General features: G+C 32.8%; 3 protein-coding genes and 1 pseudogene across 6 annotated transcripts in view; 2 read left to right on the forward strand and 2 right to left on the reverse strand.

The window, feature by feature from the left end:
- LOC107495225 (purine permease 21-like) overlaps window positions 1–1,777 on the forward strand; it is a 16,332-nt gene extending 14,555 nt beyond the window's left edge. The window contains exon 2 of the mRNA XM_052263130.1: window positions 291–1,777. Coding sequence (XP_052119090.1) covers window positions 291–1,426 — 1,136 coding nt within the window. The 3' untranslated portion in view covers window positions 1,427–1,777. The remainder of the gene's footprint in view (window positions 1–290) is intronic.
- Window positions 1,778–3,479: 1,702 nt separating this feature from the next.
- Window positions 3,480–6,479, reverse strand: LOC107495340 (serine/arginine-rich splicing factor RSZ22). 2 transcript variants are annotated; one of them, XM_016116464.3, is made up of 6 exons: window positions 6,363–6,479; window positions 5,910–6,020; window positions 5,583–5,671; window positions 4,437–4,653; window positions 3,988–4,101; window positions 3,480–3,708 (listed from the first exon to the last, which is right to left on the reverse strand). In XM_016116464.3, exons 2-6 carry the CDS (start codon window positions 5,996–5,998, stop codon window positions 3,672–3,674), a joined length of 546 nt encoding a protein of 181 aa, XP_015971950.1. In that variant the 5' UTR covers window positions 5,999–6,020; window positions 6,363–6,479; the 3' UTR covers window positions 3,480–3,671. The 2 variants fall into 2 exon arrangements, with proteins under 2 accessions (XP_015971950.1, XP_020980979.1); XM_021125320.2 differs by lacking the exon at window positions 6,363–6,479 and adding an exon at window positions 6,216–6,339.
- Window positions 6,480–7,956: 1,477 nt separating this feature from the next.
- Window positions 7,957–14,653, reverse strand: LOC107495325 (protein WHAT'S THIS FACTOR 1, chloroplastic). 3 transcript variants are annotated; one of them, XM_052263386.1, is made up of 5 exons: window positions 14,239–14,653; window positions 13,326–13,390; window positions 12,564–12,614; window positions 11,740–11,849; window positions 7,957–9,656 (listed from the first exon to the last, which is right to left on the reverse strand). In XM_052263386.1, exon 5 carries the CDS (start codon window positions 9,625–9,627, stop codon window positions 8,143–8,145), a length of 1,485 nt encoding a protein of 494 aa, XP_052119346.1. In that variant the 5' UTR covers window positions 9,628–9,656; window positions 11,740–11,849; window positions 12,564–12,614; window positions 13,326–13,390; window positions 14,239–14,653; the 3' UTR covers window positions 7,957–8,142. The 3 variants fall into 3 exon arrangements, with proteins under 3 accessions (XP_052119346.1, XP_052119345.1, XP_015971928.1); XM_052263385.1 differs by lacking the exon at window positions 13,326–13,390; XM_016116442.3 differs by lacking the exons at window positions 12,564–12,614; window positions 13,326–13,390.
- Window positions 14,654–15,746: 1,093 nt separating this feature from the next.
- Window positions 15,747–19,125, forward strand: LOC107495227 (trifunctional UDP-glucose 4,6-dehydratase/UDP-4-keto-6-deoxy-D-glucose 3,5-epimerase/UDP-4-keto-L-rhamnose-reductase RHM1-like; annotated as a pseudogene).
- Window positions 19,126–20,386: the final 1,261 nt, after the last annotated feature.

The following is a 20,386-nucleotide window of genomic DNA, read 5'->3' on the forward strand; positions in this document are numbered from 1 at the left end:
ATAACGTGTGCATTCTCTCTGTTAATATGTGTGTGCAGATTCTGTATAATGTGAACACAAATTATAAAAAAAAAAATTGGTGTGTTGGCCAAAGTTATTGGCCCTTTAAAATCTTTTTTATTTTTACTTATCTATTTTTTTGTTTGAAAAAATATAGATAAACAACTTATAACCAGCCAACTTTAAACAACTGTAATTAATATTTATTAATTATATATTTTTTAAAAATAAATTTTAAATAATTACTAATTAATGACAATTTATAGCTTGACATGTATGCTTGTTTGTAGATAAAGTTTCCAAAGAAACAAAACCAATGGAGGATAACAGTTTTGCACCAACAACAAACAAGAGCCAAAGAAGAAACTACCGTTGGTTGCTATTGTCCTTATATGCCGTGCTAGTGATATCATGCCAAACAATTGCAACAATCTTAGGAAGGTTGTACTATGAGAAACATGGAAAAAGCAAATGGATTGGAACACTTGTACAAGTTGGGGGTTTCCCTATTCTACTACCTTATTATTGCATCTCATCATCAACACCAAAAGACAATCACAATATCAATGTTCTTCATTCAGAGCCATCTACAATAATGCTAGCAATTATCTATGTCACACTTGGTATAGTTGAGTCATTAGCTTGTTATCTTGATTCAATGGGGTTAGCTTATCTTCCTCTCTCTACTTTTGCACTAGTTACCTCATCTAGGTTAGTTTTCAATGCTTTTTTCTCCTTCTTCCTTAATTCAATGAAATTCACTCCCTACATACTAAACTCTCTAGTCCTTCTAACTATCTCTACAACCCTCACCGCCTTTCAACCCGAAAGCGCACCTTTTTCTACCGGAAACCCTAGGAGACATTATGTGGTGGGAGTAATAGCGACGATAGCAGGGTCCGTGGCGTATGGATTCTACCTTTCCCTTATACAACTTGCTTTTGTGAAGGTTTTGAAAAGGAACACTATGAGAGTGCTTATAGATGTGACAATTTATGGATCCTTCATATCTACTTGTATTACTCTAGTGGGACTATTTGGGAGTGGAGAATGGACTAAGTTGCATGAAGATATGGAGGGGTATGAAATGGGGAAGGCATCCTATTTGCTAACATTGGCATTCACAGCAATAAGTTGGCAACTCTTTCATGTTGGTTGTTTAGGGTTGATTTTTGAGGTGTCTTCACTTTTTTCCAATGCCATATCCGTTTTGAATGTGCCTGTGGTTCCAATTTTGGCAGTGCTCATTTTTCATGACAAAATGCATGGGATAAAGGCTGTCACTTTGGCTCTAGCTATATGGGGAATTATATCATACTTTTACCATACCTTTGTAGATCATCATGATAGGAACTCCAATACTATCAGCAGAAATAGTGCTGATCACCTTCTCAAATCTTCACCATTACAAGAAAATAATGCTTAAATTGGGATATGGGAACCTTGTTTCAGTGAGAAGCTGTGTTATCATATATGTAAAAATAATTATACCAACAATAGATTTAGTCCTTTAATTTCTTTATTTCCCTTCTCATTCATAGGTCAATACTTTGTATGTTAACAAAACCCACATGATTTTAATTATAAACTGGTGTTAGTTCTTCTAGAACTTAAGGTAACTCGTTGATGCACAAAACACACTACCATGTCCGTACATGCCAACCTTCTAGAAATACATGTCCATACCACTTAACTCTATTCATTAAACATTCTTGAAAGTTGAAACACTAAAACATGAACACCTCTCAAAAGCTAAAAATCACTTCTATTTATAGGAAGAACGTACAAAAATACGCATAAAACATAATACAGATACACTTTCAAAATTTAATATTCCGTTTAATCAAATTTATTTATTTGTCAAGTGATGCCTTTAAACGTACACGTCATTTTAACCCATTAGCGCACACCATGCAACGGGGTGCAAATTTTAGTGTGCCGTGAATAAGAATTCAATTGACTTTATTAAACATACCGAAATTAAATTAAAATAAAATGGAAAAACAAATTGATAATTTGACATCCTTCACTATTAAACGATTATCAATAGATTTTTCATTCATAAAATAATAAACTATTTTTACCTATAAAAGTAAAAAACATTGAAAAATATATCTATATATAAACAAAACTAACTTTATAGTAACACAATGAATAAATTATCAAATCTTCCCATAAACAATAACATCCAAAAATTTTTATCGGACAGAAACCCTAAACCATGAATCTTCTGTAAAATATAAAACAACAAATGATAGTTTACTCTTCGTAAAACAATGCCTTCGTGCAAGGATCAGTTTTATTACAACCTTTTTAAGGTGTTATAATTCTGTCGACGGAGTGAAATTAATCGAGATGCGCTTTTCCAGAATATTACTGCCGAAATTTCTCTCTCAAAAACATTACATTAGTATACCTAATTTAACATTATGTAACATTAGGTATACTAACTTATGGACGGTTAAAAAATAAACACAGCAATATGAAGTTCATCAGCCACAACACAATCCAACAAACAGCAGAGAAGATGACAAACAAAGCTGAATATCAAACTTTTGTATCCTGATTCCTTAATAACCAAAGGGACAGTGGCACTACACCAGTACCTCGGTGATTTAGCAGGATAGAGAAATTAACATAATCAAGAGTCAACTAATAAGACCCATGAAACCAGGGGATGAATGATAAAATTCAATACATTTGAAATAAGCAACACCAGCAATTTTAAGCATGCAACACGCTTTGCAGAGAGGAAAATAACTTAGCCCCCCCTCCTTTTTCTCACTTCCCCAGTTGTTCTGTCAATAAAATACCCACAATTCAACCAATTAAGAAGTGCATTTATTTACTTATCTTCCTTCAATAGCAACACCAGTATTGTATTCAAGCAAACAGGAAAGGGAGAACAAGGATTTGAATCCAACTGAAAGTTAAGTTCTTTTTTGTTGTTTTGTTGTATCACATGTAAAGGGCATAGAATGAGGGTCATGATCTCTAAACAGCATAGTTATGATTTTGGTCACAATAATTTGAGATTTATCTATTGAAATTCCCTTCCACACTCACTGATACCTAGGTTTAACATGTCAAAAAAAAAACCCACCGGCCCAACAGAGGAGTACCTGCCAGAAGTGTTTGATGCAGGCCGACTAACCCTTATATTCGATGCAGGGCAAAAACTCTCATGTTAACAAAAACAAATGCCATTAGAATTTTGGCGCGTGCTCATTGCAAGTGGCGAGTCAATGAAACAAGCATGCAGCGTATGTAGCCAGCTATGACCCACAACCATTCAAAAATCGAAAATTGCAGAGAAGGGCAGCCAGAGACTACAATCCACTGAACGAAGAAGCAGAAAAGCAATGAAGCAGAGTACCAGTAGAAACCTCAACACAGAAGAAAAGCATATATTTAGAAAGATCTGGAACTCTCTTCAACAGATTAGTATCAACCAACCTTAAAAGAACTATTACCTGCAATGGAACTAAAAATTTTCTTCATAGATAAAAGCAACACAAGCCGAGAATTCAAGTAACTAATCCAATCCAAGAGTAGAACTGTGGAGTCTCAGGGCATTGCCCAACAAAACATACTTATGGTGCAGTCCAAGCACCATTGATTAACATAATTTCATTATCCTCTTAATAACTGCAGCTACCAACATTTAAATTTCAACTTCTGCTTCGGCGACGTTCCCTAATGCCATTTCTGCATGCCATTAAGAAGAATCTTAAGTCATCTTTGCAAGTCAGGCACAGAGCAAAAACTTGAATACAGATTCCATCTTTAATTAAAGCATAGTTCAGGTCCTAAATATTCCACTCAATATATTAATTTGTCATTCCTCTTTAAAAACAGAATCTTATAGAAAGCACTACAAAGTAAAAACTACAACCTCAAAACAGAATCAGAGAGAAAGCAACATTGGTTAACAATACACAGGAAGGAAAGGGATACGAAATATTTAAAGACGGAAAGAAACCTAACCCATTGGCATATGGTAACTCCTCACGTCCACGGTAAGGAGGTGACCTGCTGTAGCTCCGTCCACGAGGTGACAAACTGCGGCGCCTAGGGGACCGTCCACGGGGACTGTAACTTCTGATTCATGCCAATAAAAAGGGTGGGGCAAAAAGCAATAATCAGGATATTATCAAAACATACAATTTTCAATTTCAAATGCAAAATATAAACAACATTATGACCTGTACTTTCATCTTTCACTACTTACAGTAATAATGAAAAACTAATTTTATACAAAAACATCATTCATATACATCCATATATTTTACAATTGCACAAAGAATTATCAAACAATTTCAGGGAACAATCATTAGTTATAAAAAACACAATATCATGTTATCATAAGGATAAATTAACCAATGCTATCAGAACTGAACACTAGGTTAAGTTAGAATATAGGTTAGCAAACTCACCTCCGACCATAACTTGGGCTCCTACGAAATCGAGGTGGGCTGCGGCTACGACGTCTTCCTGAACCACCACGCAAGCGACACTCACGAGCAAAATGACCAGGTTCACCACACTCGTAGCATTTCAAATCAGAACCACCAGAGCGACCACGGCCACCTCCACGGCCACCACCTCCACCTCTTGAGTTGTGAGAAAGCTCTACCCTCCAACCATTCTTGCCTGCTCCACAGAATGAAAATGAAAATATCAAGAAAATATGAAGTAGGCTAAAAATCATAATAGAAACATTAAAAAAGAGAAAACTTCCAGCAAAACAGATAGAGTTTTTTTATGGTTTCCTCACACAATACTTAAAAAAGGAAAAATCTTGGTTAATCAAACCATAACCCTGCAAGAACATTATCAAAGGCTGACGGTCTCAGTTATGATAAATCTTGTAATTAGACATGAACACTGCTTATTACAATACAAAAAAACAACATAATAAGATAATATAACATGCACACAAACTTGGGGATAATTAAACCATCATACAATCTGTGAAAACACAGTAGTATCATATTTTGCAAAAGTGGGAACAAAGTTCTTCATTCTGAGTAAAGACAATTGTGTTACCATAATGTTTTCAGAAGTTCATTTGACCACTGGTCGATAACGACTTATTGGAGCACATATAGCTCTTAGGGGGACATACAGAACACAGGCAGCACTCACGTGGCCCATGGGTTAATTGTAGTAGCACACATCTCATAAAACAAACCCATTATGCAACAGATGTGTAGCTTGCCATAACACTCCAAAGCAGTGCATATCCTCTGTTCATACTCTTAATTCTCTTTACATGTAGTCAAAGTGTCAAACTCTACAAATCAGCAGACTTTGATGAAGACTAACGAAAAAACCATTACTGCAGGCCTGCTTGCATAAGACATTTGCAAGCCAGAAGTAGAAGTAGAAGAAAGAGAGCTCCCTCAAACGAGAAAGTAGAGTTAAATACGAAGTTGAGGAAAACCCTTCAACATATCAAACCGGAAAAGGGGTAAAAACAAATAATACATTAGCAGATAAGTAAGATCAAATTGCTTTGCAAATTTGGTAAATGAATGTTCATCATTTTAATGCATTTCAACAATTCTTCAAAAACATACCATCCAATTCACGAATAGCATCACGCGCATCTCTACTGTCATCAAAGTCAATAAAAGCATAACCAGGCGGCCTCCTTGCAACCCAAACACTGCACACACATGAACCACAAAACTTATAATGAAAGGAGAAAAATAAAAAGAAAAAAAAAACTGAAAATTTGTAATGCCTTAGAATTTTAACCGGTAAATTAACCAACATAATTGAGTGATTTCAATTCATTGCCTAAATAATATCATCAAGAAGAAATCCAACTAACCAAGCATGAATTTCAAGAAAAACCCCAAATTTAAACATTATCATTTGTCAACCAAAGTTCCTTCGTTTACCTCCGAATAACTCCGAAAACACGGAATTCATCTTCAAGGTCCCTCTCTGTGACCCTTGAATCCAGATTACCAACATACACACGGGACATCGTTTCAGTCTTTAACAAGTGCCTGCATATTCACACATCAAAGTCACAGATTAAACCGAAATTCGATTCGAATCCGTACAAACGTCCATAAAGTCAAGAAAAATGAACCTTTTCTAAAAAATAATCCACAAAAAAGAAGAAATAAACGCAAATTGATTAAAAATACAGTAAAATATTTGAATAATAAAGAAGATTTTCAAGAAAACTAAACCCAAACCTGTGAGTTTTAGGGAAATTGGGGTAAAATATAAAGGGAGCTTTTAGGTTTTGGAAAGAAGAGAAAAAAAAATTAAAGATAGCGAATTTGAAAGGTGAAAAGGATAATGGAAGATTATATATTCGTAGTTAGAAAAGAAATCTGAACCTGAAGCGATGCGGGGAAGAAGAAGCGAAAAACCCTAGCAGCCTCCTGCGCTTAAAGTTGAGAGCTTTGAGTACGAAACAAACGTACAAAGCACGCCGCGTGAGTGTGAGAGCGTAGAATTTTCAAATTTATAACGCCCTTTTCTCACCACGTCATTTTCTCGGTCATATTTTGGACATCATTGATTTAGGGAATTTGTATCTTTTATTATTATATTAATAAAACAAAATATAACACATATGATCTAAAAATAAAATTATTTACTTTTCATTATTTTTTAATTATTAAAATTTTAAATTTTAAATATATAAAATACTCAATTATTATAAAAAATTATATAAAAATTTTAATTTCAATTAAGAAATACTTGTTATTTAATTTAAATTTTTATTTTAATAAGATCATGTAAAAGATATAGTACTTTAAATTTAAATAATATTTTAATATTTATATTAGTTCATAATTATATTTTAGTGTGTTTATTTATATTTTATTTATTATTTAATTATAAAAAGTTATTTAAAGTGTTAAAAAAAATTAAAATACGATTTAATTGAATATGATCTAATTTAAAATTAATTATAAAATATATCAAAGTTAAGAATAATTTGTATTCGATTTAAATTAAATTTTAGGTTTAACTTTCAAAATTTATCTAATTTAATTCAAATAAATTATCTTTTTATTTTTATAATTAAATTTATATTTCACTTATAATATATTCTTATTTTATAAAGTGATCCTATTAAATTTTAAAAAATTAAGGAAAATAGAATAAAAGATAGATAAATATTATTTGAAAGAAAAATATTTTTTGGGGTAAGTTACTTAAATAAATTGTTTGAAAAACTAAATTTACTAGATTACGACTTTTTAATACATCAAATGAAATTTCAGCTTTTCTGTATTTATAAAAATGTAGGGGTTTCCAATTGAACGTAATTCATTACAAAGTGTAGCGAGTTTACCTAAGATTTGGGCAGAAACCACTACAGGTTGTAGCACAGCGGTTTCTAACAAAATTTTACTAACTAGAAATCTCGAGTGGGTTACAAGAGAATTGTCTACATAAATCGTAGCACACAGCAGCGGTTTATGTATTGTGGATTGTCTATATAGAATACAATTTTTTTACACAAGAAGATGAATATTTAAATAATGATGATAACAAAAATCTTCTAATAAATATCTAATTTACCATAATCTTGATGACAATGCTAAAAAATTATTATATAGTTAATATTTGGTATTTTATTGTGTATGATATGATAGATGAAAATAGAAAACAAATGTAAAATGTGTGAAATGTATGTTTTGTAACTTTTCATTTTTGTTACTCTTACTAAAACTCCCTCCTCTTTTATTAGGGTCTAATTCGAGAATATATTACCATTTCTACTTATGAAATGCTAACAAATTTATTCATGAAAAAAAAATTAAAGTTGTACCCATAAAAAATAATTCCGTATGATAAAATTAACCAAACACTAAAAAATTTAATTAAAAATCCCAAATTACCCTTCTAAAACCCAATACTTATAAAAGCCATTCTATTAACTACTTTTGGCAGTAGATGAGTAGAAACAAAGCCATGTATAAAAGCTTGGAACCAATATTTGATTTGCTTTGATTTGATTTGTATTATATCAATAATTTTACAGTGAATGATACTGTACAAAACTAAAGCAGAAAGTTAAGTACAAAGCAGGTACTTCCAATCGTAATATGGTACATGAAAGATAGAAGCCATGGATCATAGCCTTTTATGACTTAAATATTCCTACCAAGGCTGCACTTGTTCTTCATCCACCCTAGTTTGCATAGGAGAATGTCCTGCAGTCCAAAATTCGCCATTCATATTTTGGGCAAGCAAACCACTATGGTCATCATGCTTAGCCTCATAATCCAAGTCTTCAAATATTTCCTCAAAACCATCATCATAACCATCTTCAAAATTATCAATATCAAAATTTTCATCATATTCAACATCACTGTCATCCTCATTATTTTCATCAGTATCACTGAAACCACCAAAAAACTTGTCAATCCTCCCCCTTCTTCCCTCTCGTCTCATTCTCTTCGATTCCCTAACCAAGTCCCTCCATTTATTGCGTAAGAACAATATCTCATCCTTCTCCAATAACTCACCTTTCTCACCAAACCCCTCTACCAAGAAAACAGAGTGCCTCTGCCCTTTCAAACTCACATAAAACAATTCCGGATGTCTTATAATCATTGCTCTCAACTTGTTTGGGAGACCAAATTCCTTTCTGAAATGGGTCAAGTGGTCTATTAAAGTACTCTTTTCAATCATCATCCCAAGAACCTCTCTTACTACAGAACAAGATCTCTTTTCTGCTTCCAATGATACCTTGGCTAAAGAATCAACAGGGTTCCTATAAGGGCACAATTCCGGAATTTCTTCAAATTTTAGCAGGAAACTCTGGTGACGTCTCTTTATGTTAAGCCCTTTTCTAAGTCTTAGTTGTTTGAACTTTAAAGGCCGATCAACTATTAAATCAGGAGAACGAAATGCAGGAGGCAGTAATGGCTTTGCCAAGCTTGAGTCCCAAGATACAAGCTCAAGTGCACGGCCATAGGAAGTTTCAACAGTCTTGAATTTATCTGGAAAATCATTGCACAAACGGGATCTAAAATTAGGAGGAAGACCAAGATCTGGAGCAAGGTGAACCAACTTTGATAGGAGTAACCGGTGGTGAGATGATAACATAAGAAGCTTCTGGAGTTTGGTTGCCAAAGTGGTGGAAATGGAGGATTGAAGAGTGAGTTCCTCAGCAGCAAGGGCAGCAGCAGCTGGAGTTAGACGAACACATAGTTGAGGATATAACTTTGTTGCATTGAGTGGCTTAGGTGGCCATGGTATAGTGAAGAGTTCAAAAATAGAAGGGTACCGATGGATCATAGTAAGTATGGAGTGAGGTGTAGAAAGAGTAAGATAAGACCGGCATTTAGAGAGAATGTGAAGAGGAAGATAATGTTTTGGTTTAGAAAGAAGTAAGGTTTTCAGCTTTTGAATAAACCGAGTTTTATTCTTCAAAACAACACGCCTATCAAGACCAGTGTCACGTACATGTTTGACTGAGGAACAACAAATTGAAATCGAGATGTTGCTGAGATAATTATTATGTTCCTTTTGTTTTCTGAAGGTGGAACAGGACAAAGAAGATGTCCCCGGAAGAAAGCTTGAACCTAAGTCACAGACTAGTTTGTTATTACTGAATTGACAAGGAAGGCACAATGCCATTTTTATAGTTTCAACCACTCACACTTAACCTGAAAATGAGAGAAAAAAATCAAATAAGAACCAAGAAGAAAAAACTTCCTGAGATAAACTACCAAGGTCCAAGTGTTTGACCGAACTAAGTTACACAAAACAACCCTTGGTTTCCTAAAACCTTGAACTTCTTAGAGGCTTCTTGACAATTTGGCATAGAATACTTAATTAGAATAAAATGTATTTCTACTTAACAAAGATTTGACAACAGAAATTAGAAATGCATAAAGTAAGGACTTCACTCCTTAAATTCAGAGTTAGCGTAACATGAAGGATCATAACATTGGCAAATCTTTGGTGAATAATCAATCAATCATATCCTAAAAGCATAATCTGTCAATTCTGCAGATTAACAATAAAGGTTTTCATTTCAGGGCTATTCTAAATAGAAATCCTTATTAACATAGAGACTAGTTTCTTTCCAATGATATTATGTTTTTGCATAACTGCCTCAAGAAACTTGCTATTAGAAATTCAATTTGACATTTGAAGTGGAAATCTTATGCAATAATCCTACGGCCATTCAACTTTTCTGGGAATCTTATAATTACCAAGAAGATAAAATCAATATATGTAATATACTAGTCATGAATGCATCAGATAGAGAAAGACTCGCATAAAACCAAGAATTCATCAATCCAAGCCAGCAAAAAGTACTGTGGCAAGACAGTGAAGAACAGGATAGCTACTATACCAAAAAGAAAAGATAAAATGCAAATAACTTTACATCAAACACACAAGAATGTCCGAACTCAAAATCAAGGTCTGAAAATTGGACCGGTCATCGAACAGCTCTAGTTACTGATTCACATATTTACTGGTCCAACTGGTTCAACCGGAAAAACCGTTTTATAATAAAATAATAAATAAATTATAAATAAACACCCTAAACCCTAATTATAGACAGTCACAATCTAAGCACAACTAAGTCACAAAACACAAAATAGCAGCATATCACTCTCCAGTAGCACATAACTATATATAAAAGTCACAAAACACAAAACACCAGCACAACAGAGCAGCCATAGCTAATCAATAATCAATTAATCATTCAATCTAAGCACAATTAAGTAATCAAGACACAATCTGAGCACAATTGGGTCAAAAAACACAAAACAGCAGCACATCACAATATATAAAAATCATAAAACAGAACAGCAGCCCAATTTTAATAAAGACTAACAAGATTAACTAGAGAACTAAATTAACTAACCATTCAATGATTCAATCCAAAAAAAAAAGAGTACAAATATACAATACAGCACAAAGGCAGAACTAATCATTCAATGATTCACATTTCAATCTGAGTAGCGCTTGCAGAATCCCAAACAAAAATCAATGTTAAATACTTGACAAAAAAATGCTATGTGCGCAATAAATATCAGTTACCAAATCAGTTGTCATATATTTGTATATGAATACATGTATTTTTTAACTCATTTTTTATGTGTATTTTGTGTTTCATGTATTTTCCACGGCTGGCTTATTTTTAGTATGAACTTAGCATACTTGAATACTCGAGACTTAGAGTTTCAAATTGCGGAGCTTCAATGTGTCGTAGCACTATCTTCTTAAACGGTCTGAAACAGCATCAGAAAGCAGCTGCGCATGAATGGAAATCACAAGAATGGAACAGCAAAAGATTCTTTCGAATTAATATTTGAAGAGTGTAAAAGAACAAAATATGAAAAGTGTTTAGGAAAAAGAGAATCAAAGAGAACAGCAAAAAAAAAAAAGAAAAAAAAAATTCCCACATGATTTGGGTGCTGCAAGAGGATCCCCAATGTCCCAGTCAATGCAAAACTAGGAAAGGAGTGATGCAAATTATAGTCGAAAATGATTCTCAGAGTGGCCTAATTTATAGCTTGGAATAAATTCTTTAACTAATGAACTATAGGAATGAATTCAAAGCAATCAAATTCATAATTGAGGAGCCATCGACAAACAAGAGTGGATAATCACGAGCTACTTCATAACTATTATGGAGAATTAGAAACAGACAAGTTAATGGCAAAGACAAAGACTTCAGAAGACCAAAGCATCATATGCAAAAGATAATAATGGAAGTGAACAAGAAAGAACCTTGCAAAGCGCCTTTGGGTATCACCACCGCAACATCTTCTTTCTCATCTCCGCGCCATTCTTGTCTTCCTTCCTTCCTTCGTGTGTTCCTTTTTGTCCGAGACTAATGACTATCTCCGAGTAAAACCAAATAAAATTAAAATTAAGTTAGCTAAAGCTTAAGGATAATATTAGTTAAGACTCTTAATTTCTAAAAATAACTAATTTGAGACTCGTTTTTTACTTTTTTAAACTTCTCATAAAAGATAATTATAACTAGAACTTTCAAAAGCATATTATCATAAGTCCTTCATGCCAAGGTTGTGAGAACCGAACCCGTTATTGAATCGGTCAAGTGATTGGTTCAATAGTTCAATGGTCCAACAGGATTGAAATTATAGTTGAATCAATTTAATTAAATATACAATAAAATTATTAGAAATTTAATGTATAATTTTAGATATTCAAACTTAATAATTTCTAAACTAGCTTCAAAGTTTCACAACATCCATAATTTATTATTAAAAATTTACAAAATAATAAATTTTCAAGTTCAAAAATGCTATTCGTATACCAAAATCAACCACTAAAATCAGCCACCAATGTATTTGTGTATAAATATATGTGTAATTTAATTTATTTTCAATGTGTATTTGTATTCCAACATGTATTTTATACTGGTGGCTGACTTTGGTGGCTGATTTTAGTGTACACGTAGCATAGTCCATCAAATAATTAACAATAATACTAATGTGTCATCACATCAACAACAAAAAATCAGAATAAAAAATATTCAACAATAACTTCTAACCTAATAATCAAATAATAAAAAATAAGAATATTACCTTCATCTCACGTAGACTGAATAGTGGAGTCGAACCAAGAATTATATAATCCTAAAACAAAACAAAGTTCAATTCAATTACGAATTTTTAAACATGTTGAATATAAGAGAGCCAAAGCATATAATTATATTTAGTTTGAATTCTAATCCATTAATCAGCAATCTGATTCTAACTTCTGAATCCAAACTAAACTAAAAACACAGCAGCATCTATAACATTCCCCCTCAAGTAAGAGCCTCTCTTTTGGCTGATACCATGTCATGAAACCACTCATCCCAAAAGCTTAAGTTGATAGAACTCATAGGAGAAGGTAACACTAATAGTTATATCTCTAACAAAGGTAAGTGGTAGCTGTTGGTGGGGGCTGCTCTTGTCGGAGTTGTCTCTGATAGGGTTTAGGTTTTGTGAATTGTGAAAGTGAAGGGAGAGGGAGCCTTTTTGTGTCTGCCCGTCTGGTTTTCTTTTTTTTCTGAGCAGTGAACCGAGCCTTTAAAAAACCGGACCAATTCATTGGATTCACATATTAACTACCAGTTCAGCCGTTTTTTATTGGTTTTTTTAAGACAGTTTTAGAGATCAATCGAGTCAGTCAAAAGATCCGTTTTTGATTAATCCGATCAAACCGATCAATTCGATCTGATTTTCATAACCTTGCTTCATACAGAGAGTGTGAACTAATTTTGCCAAACTATTATTTGTCAAAGTCATGTGGTGCAGATAAAAGGGATAGAAAATAAACAATAGAGTTTCAAAAGTTTGAACCTTTAAGCTTTAATTAGACAAAAAGCTTAGAATTTGAGAAGTGCCAAATACTCCAGTTTAAATCTCTGCAAATAAAACTAAGCCATCACAGATTATGCAATAGAATAAACATGAAGAACAATATAAATTCACAAAACATATTCACTACTAGGATGGTAATACTATCCGAATTTGTGGGTACCCACTCCGTTCCTACCCACTTGGGATGGGTAATTATCGCCCCCGCACCAGGACAGACGGGACGGATTCTTGAGCAGGGTGGGGTCAGGTTTAGGTTAAACCCGTTCCTATCTGCTCCGGTATATAATATATATATATATATATTTAAATTTTTATTTTAATTTATATTATGTATGTAATGATGGTTATATAAAATTTAAAATTTAATTTTATTTGTTAGATTTAAATAATTATAGGAGTGGAAAGAGACAAAGTGGGTACCCATTTAACTTTTTACTACTCGCAGACAGAAGCGGGACAAGTTCGATGTGGATTATTGTCGGGCGAGGCGGGACAGGACCGGGTAGAACATAAACCTGTCCCGTACGTGCCCCATTGCCATCCCTATCCACTACAACTCAATTTATAAAACCTATCCACTATCCAACAATATAAATTCACACAATAATATAAAAAAACAGCACCAACAATATAAAAACCGCAGCTCAATTCACCATTTTGATATTAAAACAACCACAAATCAACACTAAATACCAATAATCAGAAAGAAAAAAATATCAATCATCCACTAAACCTACATATATTACATTGAAACAACAAAATTTGAATAATTTGCCAAGAATCAACAAATTATAATCAATAACAATCAAGATTCAACTCAATCAGTTAATCAATTAATCAGGTAAACAGATTATAATCCAGTAATTTAACTGAATAACTTAAAAAAAATGACCTGATGATGTGAAGACAGAATATGGGCAGAGAAGAGGGAGACGAATCAACGTGAAACAGAGACTGGCGACGCCAGATGAGGAGGCGACGACGAGCACGAGAGACGCAGTTAAGGCACAGGAGCTGGTCTGGTGGTAGACGCAGTGAAGGCGGGCGCAAATGGAGGCGATAGACAAGGACAGTGAAGGCGTAGGAGCTGATAGACGCAGAGTGTCGGCGACAGCAACTTTGTGAGAGAGAAGATTGAGGTGCTGTGTCCAGCTCCTATGCTTTTTGGAATGAGAGAGTGAGATAATGGGTTGGAGTCAGAAATTGGGTTTTTTTTTCTTTGCATTCAACCACTCTGGGTTTCTCCTACCTGTCCATTTACTGGTTTTCATTTAAAATTGGCTGCTTCAAATCGGTTTTCACCGTTTCTTTTTCTTATCCGGTCCTATATTCTATCTGGACTGGTTCTATGGCCGGTCACTAATGATCAAATTGGATCTTTATTCTATTTTATTGTTTATTTGACTAGTAGTTGTATGATCTTTTCGTTCTTTGTAAAAATAAGTTAATAACATCTAACATTCAATGTTCATATAAATTTTTTTTTAAAAATTATAGTTATTGATGTTATGTTATTTTGGATGATTTAAAGACTTTGGTATACAACTATGTTTATTCTTATATTTACATACATAGAGATAGAATATGGGTTTCTCATCGTATTTCAAAAATATCTCTTGATACTAAAATTAGTTAAATATATTTGTATGTGTTACTTTACAACCTTTTCTTTTTCTTGATAAGATAATTGGTTATCGAAATAATAAGATGTTTCACACATAGTAGAATAATCAAAAACCAAATATGTATTCCTATATCCTATATAATAAAAAATCTCTCTTGGTACTAATAGACTTTAATTATATCTTTACATATTTTTGGTAACCACATACACCAACGAATGGATGAGGTTGAAAAGTATTAGCGTTTTTATAAGAAGAGTTCCAAGAGAAGCATTTCTTTTAATTTCAAGTCAGTTGGGATAATCGTCCTAGTAAAATCCTACAATTAAGGTTATGGAGGTCAAATCAAGTGAGAGATTATGACATTAAATACCAAATTAAGCATTTAAAACAATTCTCGGATCAAAGTCCACGTTTGTAAGTTATAGCCCCTAGTAGAACACCACATTCCAAGTAAATCTCCAACATACATTACTCACTTTCTTTCTATCATCATCACAAAGTAATAATTGATGCCATTTCTCTTAACAATCTCATGACCAAATCACAGCGTTATTCCCTGTAAGTAAAATGCCTTTCAATTTGTGTTTCTTCCTCAATCCATCAAAATTCATGAATAACAATATTTTTTCTTATTGTTCTTATTATCAAATTTGATTTACTTGATTTGTTATGATAAACACTAGTATTTTACCTTGTGAGATTCATTATTTTCTGTTTTATATTGTTAGTTAGAAAACGCTGCATGCATAAGAAATTGTACTAAAGAAGATTAAAGATGTCAAAGCAAGCAAGTTCATACGTACCAAAGAACATCCTCATAACTGGTGCAGCTGGTTTCATAGCCTCTCATGTCACCACTAGGCTAATCAACAAGTACCCTAGCTACAAGATTGTAGCACTTGATAAGCTAGATTATTGTTCTAACATCAAGAATCTACAATGTTGTACTTCATCACCTAACTTCAAGTTCATCAAGGGTGACATAGCTAGCTCAGACATGGTCAATCATCTCTTGATAGAAGAGGAAATAGACACAATCATGCACTTTGCAGCACAAACCCATGTGGACAATTCATTTGGAAACTCCATGGAATTCACCTATAACAATATCTATGGCACCCATGTTCTTCTAGAAGCATGTAGAGTAACAAATTGCATTAAAAGGTTCATCCACGTAAGCACGGACGAAGTTTACGGCGAGACGGATTCCGAGACTGACATCGGAAACCATGAAGCCTCCCAACTTCTTCCAACCAATCCTTATTCCGCCACGAAAGCAGGCGCCGAGATGTTGGTAATGGCTTATCATAGATCTTACAATCTTTCCACAATAACTACTAGAGGAAACAATGTGTACGGTCCCAACCAATATCCTGAGAAGCTTGTCCCTAAATTCGTCCTTAGGGCGATGAAGGGACAAAAGCTTCCCATCCACGGCGACGGATCCAATGTTAGGAGCTACCTTTATTGCGGCGATGTAGCCGAAGCGTTCGATGTTATTCTCCACAAAGGAATGATTGGCCAAGTCTATAACATTGGCACCAAGAAAGAGAGAAGTGTATTAGATGTGGCAGAGCATATTTGCAAGCTTTTCAACATAAATTCAAAGGATGTTATTGAATTTGTTCAAGATAGGCCATTTAATGATAAGAGATATTTCCTAGATGATCAAAAGCTCAAGAATCTAGGATGGGAGGAAAGAACTCCTTGGGAAGAAGGATTAAAGTTGACAATTGATTGGTACAAAAAGAATCCAGATTGGTGGGGAGACGTGTCGAATGCCCTGAATCCGCATCCGCGCTTCTCAGCCACCAATCTGGCTGATGAAGCACAATGGTCGTTTCAATGCGGATACTCAAGGCTAGGAAGGTCATTTACTGAAGTAGGACGAAATAAAACGTTTGTGAAATTTTTGATATATGGGAAGACGGGTTGGATTGGAGGGTTGCTAGGGAAGCTTTGTGATGAAGAAAGAATCCAATGGGAGTATGGAAAGGGAAGATTAGAAGATAAAAAGTCATTAATGGAGGATATAAGTAGGGTAAAGCCAACACATGTGTTGAATGCAGCTGGGGTAACTGGAAGGCCAAATGTTGATTGGTGTGAATCACATAAAGTTGAGACAATAAGGACTAATGTTGTTGGGACATTAAATTTGGCTGATGTTTGTAATGAAAAATGATTGTATATGATGAATTTTGCAACTGGTTGTATATTTGAGTATGACAAAGACCATCCTCTTGGTTCAGGCATTGGCTTCAAGGAGGAGGACAAGCCAAATTTCATTGGTTCCTTCTATTCCAAGACTAAGGCCATGGTAATGTCTCTAAACTTTTCATTTCAGTTTATGCAATCATTTTTCGCCAAATTGTTTATGTCTCTAACTTCTGAGTGGAATCCAAATATGTTCTTCATGTTTTAATTATTCTAATTTATCTTTAATATTTAAAATTGTTTCAATTTACCCAAGTAGTTAACAATGGAGGAATTTTAAGGTTTGTATTGTGTCACATTCCAATTTTGTCTCAAATATTTAGATGTAATTTCAATGGACAAAAATATTATGAAAAAAAAATGAAGCATTTATCACATTCCAATCACACCTAAATGTTTGAGATAAAATAATCAGAACATCTTCTAAAATCCTTTTAAAATGAAAATAAAAAAATATTTTTTTGGTAACAACTCATATGTAATTAATTATTTTATATGAAATTTATAATTGATGATTATTAGATAATAATTTAGTCAAATATATTAAATGGTCAAATAATTTTTAATTCTTAATCAAATTCACATAAAAACGTGAATTTCACGTTCTTTAAACTAAATAAGTCCTAAATTTCTCTGGGGGCTAGCTATTTGGTCTTTTGTTACTGTGTAATACAAAATGAAATAATTTTAAAATGTTAAAAATAAAATGAAAACAATTAAAATGTTAGGGATAGAACTAAAATATACCTCAAATGTGAAAGAATATAATAAAGTGAACATTGAATATACACCATCAACATTCTTAAAGAAAAATGCTAAGTGGACAACACTTTTTTTCTTATTCTTGCCTTGTATCTGAATCAAGAAAAGTAAACTTTCTATTTTTTATCACTAAAGTAGTGTTTGGTAGAGAAACAACAACAAAAAAACTGAAACTAGGGAAAAGACTAACATTTTATACCTAAAATTATAATTGATGAATATTAGATAATAATTTAATCAAATATATTAAATTATGGATCAAATTATAAAATATTATTAAAGTTTCAGTCTCTATCTCTAAAAATTTTAGTCTCTTGTGTCCTTATTTTTTTGAGGTACTGAAATACTGAAACTTTGGAGATAGAACAAAAATTTTAGTATCAGTTTTTGAACCAACAAACATAATAAGCCTCTCAATCTCTATCTCAGTACTTCAAGACAAATGCTACCTACCCCCAAAATCATTTTCCTTCTTTTAATATGCTGATTATGACATTTAATATGAAAAATATATATTTATAGGTGGAGGATCTGTTGAAAAATTACGAGAACGTTTGCACATTGAGAGTTAGAATGCCAATATCATCAGATCTTAGCAATCCTAGAAATTTCATTACCAAGATTTCTCGTTACAACAAGGTGGTAGATATACCTAACAGCATGACCGTGCTAGATGAGTTGTTACCTATATCCATTGAGATGGCTAAGAGGAACTTAAAAGGGATTTGGAACTTCACCAATCCTGGGGTCATAAGCCACAATCAAATATTAGAATTGTACAGGGACTATATTGATCCAAATTTCAAGTGGCAAAATTTTAATTTGGAAGAACAAGCAAAGGTAATTGTTGCTCCCAGGAGTAACAATGAAATGGATGCCTCCAAGCTCAAGAAAGAGTTCCCAGACATGCTCAACATCAGAGATTCCATTATCAAGTATGTCTTTGAGCCCAACAAGAAAACTTAATTAATTCAGGACCTTATTATTAGATGGTGGAAATTCAGGTGTAGTCGATTTCATATAAAGTTGATACCTCAGAGTCGTTAGATGATTTGACTGATTTGACTAAATTTTCATCTAACGACTCTCAGTTATCAACTTTACGTAAAATCAACTGTAACTGAATTTTTACTTTATTAGACACAAATTTTGTACTCTTTATATATATATGATACATGATGAGCTTGTAAGTTGTAACTTTTTTTTCCATTTTTTTTTTAATTTGGAGATTTGGACATGGCAATTCAAACATTTAATCACATTCATTTGTAATTTATAGTGTCGTTGTTTTTATATTTGATGGATTTACAAATGTTTAGTAGTTAAATATGGTTTGTCTAGCTTTTAACGCTAAGAAAATTATTAATTACTTAACTTTATTTATTATGTTAGATATGTAAGTTTGAGATATAACGAAGATAAAGAAAGAGTTTGGTGTGTAATTCCTTTAAATAAATCAGCCTTCATCATATATATTCATAAAATAACTCTTGCTATATAAGACTTTTTAATTAGAGTATAAGGTACATATCATCTTTACTAATTTCATATTTAGTATTTAAGAAAAGATTGAAAATTGTTCCCGGCATGACTTACGAGTTTAGCCAAAAAGATAAGGCAACAACTCTATAAAAAGAGAGATTCGCACATTTTCGAATATGATTATTTTTTACCCAAAAATCTTAATTTTCTATCTCAATTACTTTTTGATTTAGATATAGATATCACCTCCACGCCATTTTAGAACTTGCCGGCCATATATATCTGTTGTAGCAGAGGTTCTCTCGGATTATCAATAAATTGTGTTGAATTTGAAAAACTTAAATTATTGTAATGATAAAAAATTATTAATATATTAATTAAAAAATTAAAAAATTATTATTTGTTTTAAATTGTTGGGCTGATGAATTTTATTTTGTGTACAGGAAATTAAAACAAGCTTTTAATTTGGGCTAAAAAGTAATATAAATCCAATATGATGTAAATGTAATCAGCCCATGTGCAACATTATTCCATACAATATGGCTGAATTATTTAAGTGGATAGCAAAAGATAATTGGGCCAAGATATTTGTGAACAAGACCAAAACAATTTTTCTTCCTAAACCAACAAGCCTTTGGTCCACAATTGAAAAAAGAAAGAATGGAAAGAGAAGTGGTTTTGTCACTCTTTTTTCATGGTGGAATTCAAATTTTTATTAAATTGAATGCATGTATTGGTTACTAAAACACAAAATTTAATTTGATTAAATGCTCATATAGGTGACTGAAGTCCATAATTCAATATCATTTAATTTTACAATTGAATGCTTTGTTTCTTCTTTTTGTTGTTTTGGTAATTTTATTGTCAGAAAAAAAGATAGTAGTAAGAGCAAGTTATCAGAGAAATAACAGTGAAGCTATAAAGAAGAAAAATGCTAGGTTGATAATGGTTTTTGCA

This window comes from Arachis duranensis, chromosome 6, assembly GCF_000817695.3.
Source record: "Arachis duranensis cultivar V14167 chromosome 6, aradu.V14167.gnm2.J7QH, whole genome shotgun sequence".
Taxonomy (NCBI): Eukaryota; Viridiplantae; Streptophyta; class Magnoliopsida; order Fabales; family Fabaceae; genus Arachis; species Arachis duranensis.